Source organism: Centruroides vittatus, unplaced genomic scaffold (assembly GCF_030686945.1).
Source record: "Centruroides vittatus isolate TY-2023 unplaced genomic scaffold, ASM3068694v2 contig_948, whole genome shotgun sequence".
NCBI lineage: Eukaryota > Metazoa > Arthropoda > Arachnida > Scorpiones > Buthidae > Centruroides > Centruroides vittatus.
The window spans coordinates 26,424-36,047 of NW_027122627.1; the positions used below are offsets into that span (position 1 = coordinate 26,424).

Consider the following 9,624-nt stretch of genomic DNA (forward strand, 5'->3'; position numbering starts at 1 on the left):
CTATGGGCACATATTCCATAACTAACTTTTTATTTGTATATTTTAAATAATTATTTTATTACTATAAATTATTAAAAATTTTAAACTTTTTAATAATAATTATAATTAAGAATGTTGCCGGTGTAAAGTAGGATTTAACATTGTAAATTTAAATATTCTTCAGGGAATAATTAATGGAAACTTTGATTAAACTTCACAATCAAACTCTTGCTAATAGCATTCTATGATTGTTGATGATTTATATCATGGAAATATTATTTTAAGTATTAAAATGTAATAAATTAAAAATATCCTTGCAATTAAATTAAAATTATAAAATATTTTATGCTTTATTTCAGTCAGAATATATAAAACTTATTTGTTATTGATTATAAATCAATATGTAAAATATTTTTAATGGAACCATTAAAGCATTATTTTTTTTACTAATGTCTGCAGCACTTTAGTCCAATAAACTCTATGTTTTGACATAAGTAACTGAAATCAATGCACAAATTTTAAAATGGCACTACTCACTTAGAAATTTAATCTTCTGATTTCATAAGAACTTGCTACTTGCCAAATCATTTTTGCAAATATCTCACAAAATTAACAAAAGTTTGGATATGATTATAAATTTATTATTATACCATTTTAATTTTTACTTTAATTTACAGTTTCAGTTTGACATGCTTGAAGATGATTTGATTGATTTTAATTTAAGAAAATACCAATTTTCCATATAAATTAATGAGAAATTTTATGATCCAAATTTAAATGAAATATAATACAATAAAGCCATAGGAAATGATTTGTAATGAAAGATGATTTAATGGCAAATGTAATTTTAATATACATAATTCTATTATGTGCACTCATACATCAATATAATACACACCGATGACAATATTCTCTCTTTTTTGAACTGTGCGAGTATTGTTTTTAATCTCCCGACAGAGATTAAATCAGAATTGTTCTCCTAAAATTGAGCCGTAATCAATAGCATAAAAATAATGAGCACCCATACCACACACATTCTATATTCGGATCGTCGACCGTGAGGGTTGTAATTTTCCAAACGAAATCAATATTTCCTCTTTAACAAAATATCACAGTTTTTATAAAAGGCATACAGTGCCTATGGAATTATAATTGAAAAAAGTCGATTTCGGTTCTGTCGGCTCCGCTTTTAAGAATTATAAACAACCAAATATCACTAAAATAGAAGAGAATGGAACGGCGTTTAAAAAATAAAACATTTTATGTCGTCTCGTTAGGCTGCTTCCATACTTAAAATACATATCGTAACACAGGTACTAAATACTGCGTAAAATATTACCTGGCTTTTCGTTTTGTTTTTGGACTTAATTCGTAATGTACAAGAGGGGGTTATAATTTTATTAAATTATTAAATCTCTGTATATCTCTTAAAAATTATGCTGACATATTTATCAGACCATACATAATATGTACATATCAAAAGTTGTACATTCTTCTTTGTAATTGTAAATATTTTTTCCTTAATAATTTTGACCAATATGTACAAAAACTTTGCTAAAAGAATTTGATTCAAAATGTATGTGCATTTCGACAAACTCCGCAACCTAATGCAAATTCTTCGCCCGTCGGAGGATGAGTGACGTGAAGAGGGCATTCGTCTCCTTCCAACTGTTTAGCTTTTGGACCTGAAAAATTAAAAAAACTTGGAAAAAATCTAATACTTAAACATTCATTAGTGTATCTTCGGTATGTGTTGTTAATTTCAACTTAGATGGAACAACTTTTCAGTTTATGCCCAGGGATAATAATAGACTGAAAATATCTGTAAAATGTTGCAGATCTTCAATTTTATTTTGCTTTTCATACGTTTAGAACTTACTAACATTGGTAGAAATTAACAATACATTTGAAGATTTGCTAATGAATATTGTAAAATTGTCTACAATTATGATTATACTGCTATTTTCTAAAAAAATTCCTTGTAAAAAATCACTTCCAAAGCAAATTACCACAATTTTATTTTATTCAATATTTTATTATCTGTGCAAATCAGTTAATTTGAATATGAAAATAACAAACATCACCAAACAATTGCCTATATAATTGGGCTATAACTCCACTAATTTAATGATTAATACTAAGTAATTTGTTACTAGAGGTAGACATTAGGTACCTTCTCTTATTAAAATTATAATTATTAATTTAGTTAATTTATTAAATAATTTAGAACCATCTGGAAGAAAAGAATTGATCCGTGGAAAGAAATTACATTATTGTTTCTTAAAAAACAAAATTTTTACCTTTTAACAACTAAATTAAAGATATTCAGGATGATCATAAAGTATCCCTATTCAACACACTGTGTTTAGGGATATGTAGCAGTCCAAATACAATGAAATTCTGTATGCTGACATTTCAGGACATGCAGAAGAGATTTCTGAGGAGGAAAATTTAGTTTAATAATGCACTAGTATGGGATTTGTGCAGGGCCACTGTTGACCCCCGTCCATATTGTGTACAATGATGTATTTTTGGCAATCATTTTCCCTTTAATAATGTTTACAACAGTTCATAGATACCTTAATATTGCAGAACTGACTTTAAAAAATACTTGCATATAGTTTCCATAGTTTATTCACATGACAAACAAATTTGAATGCCACAGAAAAACAGTCCATCTAGACAATTTTTTGTCCCCCACTCCTCCTTTCCATTAACATGGACAATCCTTTTTCAGTAAGATCGAAATTACTGCATAGTAGCCTATTTTTGTGTTGTTATTGTGCAGTGTTGTGGCAGAATCGTGGCTTGTTAGGATTGGTCAGATTTGGACCAATTGTTCACAAGAGAACATTCCATGATCTGTTTAGATTTGAACGTGCAACGGACCAGATAGAGAACTACCAAAAGAGCACTGATTGGTTGTCCGCCAGCCCATAGCACATATATAGATCAGTTTTGGCGGGAATATCGAGTTTGCTTTCATCCTGCTAAGTAGAAGTTGTTTCATCTGGCTCGAGAAGAATGAATCGCCTGGCCTACGAGAGGTGGATTATACCTCGCTAAGGACAGTTTGTGGATACCAGAAGTGCTTTTACATTGTATGGTGCTTTCCTGAATGGACTTTTATGGGACAAGAACTATTAGCAATCATCGGCACTCTGTTTTTGGACGCCATTTATTGAACCTTTAATTAATACAAACTTGACTTGTAGGATATATTAAATGGGTCTTACAACTAACAAAATTAAGTTTGAAGATAATAAATTAGAAATAAATACATCTGCTTGAATTAACAAAACATAAAAATATCTATTCATTAATACATCAGGTGGTTAGAAAAGTTCTTGCCACAAAAAGAGATTTAATACTAGTTCTTATTCCGTGAAATTGTTTCAAAGTTTATTTATTAAAAAATGCACCATCAGTAACTGGTTTGCTTGTGTGGCTGTATTAAAGCTGCTTTACCAGACAAAATTTTAACAAAATTCATAAAGGAAAGAGTTAATTTACATAATAAAAAAATGGAGATCAGCTATACTGATGTTTCTAAATTCACTCAAATGTATAAAGTGGATTAAAAGTTGAATGATACAAGTACAGTAGAGCATTGATTATCCGAATATCGATCAACCAAAATGTCAATTAACTGAAAGCTTTCCAGTAGGCAAATTTAAATTTCTGCTAGTGCTACTGTAACTGCAAATCTCAAGCAATCTAAAAAATATTTTGCATAAGACTGCACTAGCAACATTCGTAACTTCAGTTTTAGAAACATAGACTCTGTTGTAAATGAATCGGTTGAAAATGGTCATTGAAGGAAAGAATAATGATGACATCATTCTCATTCAACTCATTAGATTTTACCCATAAGTTAAACAACTGTTGTGAAATGAGTGTTTCAAACAATCTAAATTTGGTATAAATTTTAAGACATGTTTAATGCATTCAGCACAATAACAAGAAAAAGATACTAGTTGTATGTTCTTTGGAATTTATATAAAGTTGCTATTGAGAACAAACCATACAGAGACATTCCTTTTGATGAAAAAGTTGATTTATTTTTCATAATTTACAACTAATTTAGAAAATAAATCTAAAAAAAAGGAGTGTTCCTGTATGATTTGTTCTCAATAACAACTTTATGCTAAGTTCCGAAGAACATACAACTAACTGAGAGAACAGCAAGCAATCAAGTACTAAAGATATTAGTATTAAAAATAATTTTTAAAGAGAATTTTTATATACTTTACAAATGCTATTTTAAATTATAACATATGTCATATAACTCATTTTGTTATAAATAAAAGTGACAACAAAATGTTTCAAGTGCACCAGAGAGAGATAATACAAATGACATTCCTCACATTAATAAGCAAAGCTGATTTAAATTAATGTGACTATTGAATACTATTGCCAAAAATGTGATATGTTACACATCAATAATAGACAAGGTCTGCGAACGTAGCATGTAATCAATTCAAAGATACCTCTGCTTTGAACAAGTTAAAATGAGTTAAAAATGAAGTGTATTTTACAATTGAGAAAATATAGTAATTTGTTTTAAAAGTATATGATTAAAAAAATAAACAATTCTAAAACAGAATTTAACAAGTAAGCTTTAAGATTTCTGACAAACATATACAGCAAAGACAAAAATCATGAACAAATCGGATATTTTGAAAAATCCATGTAGATTAATGTCAAGTTTAATTTGACAGTTACATTTTGTATACATTCATAAATCACACTGAAGTGTCGATTGAAGACACTAGACTACTCAATATGTTTTTATTCAAATCCTTTACGCCGGTCAATACATCGATCAAAACATGTTTCGAGATCAAATAGTTTGTCGTCTTCGATCGATACTTCACCACGGTTTTAAAACCATACACAAAGAATATAGGCACAGTTTGAAATAACAAAAACTTATTCTATGTTAATAAAGAAAAGACAAAAAATTACAGACCTGCAGGACAATGTGGAAGTTCGTGTTTTGGTATGTTTGTAACCCGCTGAAAATCATCATGACAGGCATTACAAAAATGAGTAGTTCCAAAACAGAAGAACACTGCAACAGAACAGCAGTAGCGACATTTGTATTCCAGAAAATCTGTACCGTGTTTTGGACACATCTGGAATTGATTAAAACATTTTAAATAATAATTATTACTAAAATTTCTAAGTATAAGTCTGGCAAATGAATTAGAAATCACAATCTTATTTCCTTTGTTGGTATTTATGGTAATCTAAGGTATTTAAAATTATTCCTTTTTTAAAATTTATTCATAAATTAAAAATACTACTAAACACAATATTTAAATATTTCATGCAAATAATCAGCTTAATTAAACATAAGTAATATATCGAAACACTGTGAAAAAATTATTGTTTTTAATTACCTGTGCTCTTGATATATCAGAGCAGGCACCACAAACCAATTCTGTTGGATCATAATCTTCACCAATTCCAGCTTCTGCATCACATCGAACTTCTCCTCCATAATAAGCCTAGAAAGAAAAACAAAACTCATTATCTTTTTTCATTGACATACAAGTACTGTATATTGTGATGATAATAACAACAATTTTAATTTTGAATACAACAAGCATTTACATAAACCATCTACAAACCCGATGTACACGTAATTGCTAGCAACTTTTGGATTATATCGGTCTATTATATCACAATTATTTAAAATTAATTACTAAATAATCTGTCTCTAGTGGGAGGCATTAGGTACCATCTCCTATTAGATTTAATAATTATAATTAAATTAAATAATAGAGAAAATTCTGGAAGAAAAGAATTGGCCTGGAGCAGGACATAAACCCACAACTGCCAGCTTTTCTTTCAGAATTTTCTAAATTATTTAGTTTAATTATAATTATTAAATCTAATAAGAGATGTTGCCTAACACCTCCCTCTAGTGACAAATTATTTAGTAATTAATTTAAAATAATCGCAATATAATAGTCCGATAAATCCGGTAGTTGTTGGCTTATTACAACAAGTATTAAAACCTAAAAGCCAATAAAAATATAAAGTATAAATTCTTTATTTTATATTGACTCAAATATGTAATTATACAGTAAACTATGTCCAAAATTATAAATGAATCAATTTCAAAATTGTCTTTATTTTTTTACATTAAAAAACAATCTACCGAGTTGCATAACTTTCCTGGCTTTTATGAGATTTTATTTTAAAAATAACTTTTGTATTATTAATCAAGATAACTAAAATTGTATGTAGCACCATCTGTTATGAGGTTTTATTATAAAAACTTTATATATTTTTAATTATTATAAAATAGTAAAAGACTTCATTTTGAGGGTAGAGATGAGTTTTATAAAACACTGTAAATGCTAACACCAAGTAAAATCTTTAAGTAAAACCCTTGCAAGATATGACATGTGATCACCTCTATCTCTCCATCCCGTTGACCTTTCACAACCAAAATTTTAATAGCATCAATGCCCCTTATATATAAGCTACCATGCCAAATTTCATTTCTTTATATTCACCCTATCCTGAGATAATAAGTAGGAGGGATGAATATAACACACACACACACACACGCAAAACTTTTTTGGATTCAGGAGGTCTCAAAACATGGAGATTTGAAAAAACTGAAGGTCAAATTTGACATGATTCCAATACTTTCCTTTGTTATGTACAAACAACAGCTGGGAAAGTAAGATCAACAGGACATATATAGTATATAATTTAATAATAAATAAATAATTTTTACATTTTGCATCATTTTATATATAAAGTGTTAAGTACAAATCAAAAATAGATTTTGAAAACTTTACAAAATCTATCTTCATTATATGTTATAATTTAAAAATAGTCTAAGAACATTCTATGAATTGATCTATAAATGAATGTGTTAAGGCATTGTTTCTAATTTGTGGGTTCAACTTTTGCTTTGGCATAGAACATTAAAATTTGACAATATAAATGTGGGATTGTTAAGGGGAGGTGCTTTAAAGTCACTTTTTAGTGACTTTAATGTACAGTACCTCTCCTTCACACACAAAATTAACTAACTAATTAAAAAAATCATTAATTCTAACACGGAAGAAATCAAAACTGCTCTGCATATGAATGTAATTTTATCTGTGTTTACTTGAACATTTATTTACTGTTTATTTCTGATTTAAATTCTTACCTTTTTACATTTATAGCATACATAATAAGCATAACGTTCCATAGAAAAACCAGCTGGATCACTATAGAACCTTGCACCCGGGGTAGTGATAGCTTCGGCTTTATGCAAACCTTCATATTCTAGCCTCATAAGAGCCTTCCGTTTTACGTCTTCATACAAGGAACGTATAGGATCTAAAAGATCTTTCAAAACCAAGTGATTCATGGGTGCCTAAAAATAAATAATATGAAAAATACATATTAATTATGAAATATATAGTGAAACCTGTCTAAAACAGAATGTACAAGCCAAAATTTCCATTTGACAGATTTTTCCGTTTTATAGCAGTTTATGTTTTTATTAATCCAGATAAAGTTAGAAAATGTTGTAACTCATATCTAGCTATTCCTTCTTAAGCTTCTTATCTAATGTAAATTTCCTCTAATGCAAGTTTCTTAATAAATAGACATGTTGAAAATGTCCACAATGCATACATGGTATACAAAGTAAAAACTCTATGTAAGAACTGATACTTAGTAAATATGTTTTAATTACCCTATTTATGAATATCATTTACTAGTCAAAATTCACAAGTCCTAACAATTTTGGTAAGTAACATGGTTGCTTTTTTTTTTATCTAGCTAATACGGGTGGAATGGAAGAAGCATTTCATTCTAAAATTCATTGTAACTATATGATAATTTTTACAAAAGAATAAAACAATGAAAATACATTAAACTAATTTTATGTTTTATCAACTTACTTTTTCAGTATGGGTGATTTTAAAATATTTTGTTACTCCTGTGAGATTAGAGTTCCTCTTGAGTTGGGGAGAAACAGTGGCATTGCATTATCATTGCTATTTTCCAGATAATAAAACTGAAGTCTTAACAAAGAAAACGAATGATAGAATGTGGCACTCATTAACAAATAATGAGCCTAAAAGTTATATCATTAACTGATTTAAAATTTAGTAGTAGTAACCCAAGTAAAGTGAAATTTTTTGATGTATGATATGCAATTGGTATTCAAAAGTTCTTTCATTGTCATATTAGAGTTTTTCAGCTCGTAATGGTATTTTACATATCAAATTATCCTACTCTGGGATTTATTTTCCATTTAGACAGATTTCCATTTTGTAGAGAGTCCATTTTAGACAAATTTTACTGTACATTCATGCAGTAAACATGCAGTAAATTGTGAAATTTTGTCCATGAAATTTTGATTTTTATTTCAAAATTTCATGGACAAAATTTCACAATTTAATAAGACAAGCAGAAATTATTTACTAATGTAATTTTTTCAGTATGACACCAGAAAACAATCTAATTGAACATAGCAAGCAACATAAATAATGAAATGTTACTATTTCTTTCCAGAATTTTGTAAAGAAATGTGCGAGAAAAAGCACATTAAGGGGACGACGACATCAAATTTCATCCTAGTGGCTGAATTTTGAAGTGAATTTTCCCCCCAAAAATTGAAACAATATACTCAGAACAAATGTGTATACCAAATTTGATTGAGATTTGTCCAATATTCTTTTTACAGAAAGTTCTGAGCACTTAGTCTTTAATTATATCACCATGTACAGGAGGGTCTAATGATGTGTTCACTTGTTTATAATCGATCAGCGCCGCCCTAACTTATCCATTACAATTCCCAGACACGCACCTGTTATCAAAGAGTTGACCGTTACGAGATTGACGGTTGCGCTTTGCGCTGATCGATTATAAACAAGTGAACACATCATTAGACCCTCCTGTACCTGGTGCATCTAACCCTGAATAGACTAAGTGCTCAGAACTTTCTGTAATATGAATCTTGGACAAATCCCAATCAAGCCTTGGTATACACAAAAAACCAGTAAATAGTTAATTTTGAAAACAAACGTTTTCGACCGTTAACTCGGTCTTCCTCAGGTTTATAACTATTGAGATTCGTTACAACTTCAAAACTCTTTCAAGAACGTATTCAACAACTTTGTTGTTTGAATACGTTCTGAAAGAGTTTTGAAGTTGTAACGAATCTCAATAGTTATAACCTGAGGAAGACCGAGTTAACGGTCGAAAACGTTTGTTTTCAATTAACTATTACTGGTTTTTTCAAAGGTTGTTGGGAGTGAATTATTTGATTACACCAGTACACAAGTCGATGATTAACCTTTAATAGAATTACTATATATTTTAAAAAATGTGCAGTATCATGTGAATTTTTTATTAATCATTTTTATTTACTTTTATAATCTGTATTTATAGCATTAGCAGGATTCATTCTGATACACTACAGTTCTGAATGTCAAGTTTTTCATAGCCTTCACTTATGTACCCAGAAGCTGTTCTATGTTCAGATGCTAAGCTACAATCCAAAGGTGTCCACATAAGTGACATTTTACTGTATATTGAATAATGATATATATAAGATATTTCAAATATTAGTAATATTTTTCTTAAGAAAAATGAAAATATTTTTACCTTGCAAATAGG

General features: G+C 28.9%; 1 protein-coding gene across 1 annotated transcript; it reads right to left on the reverse strand.

The window, feature by feature from the left end:
- Positions 1–787: 787 nt before the first annotated feature.
- Positions 788–9,618, reverse strand: LOC136985048 (E3 ubiquitin-protein ligase MYCBP2-like). Its single transcript, XM_067282244.1, has 5 exons — positions 9,613–9,618; positions 7,160–7,369; positions 5,385–5,492; positions 4,952–5,117; positions 788–1,664 (listed from the first exon to the last, which is right to left on the reverse strand). The coding sequence occupies exons 2-5, from the start codon at positions 7,361–7,363 to the stop codon at positions 1,549–1,551; spliced, it is 594 nt and encodes a 197-aa protein (XP_067138345.1). The 5' UTR covers positions 7,364–7,369; positions 9,613–9,618; the 3' UTR covers positions 788–1,548.
- Positions 9,619–9,624: the final 6 nt, after the last annotated feature.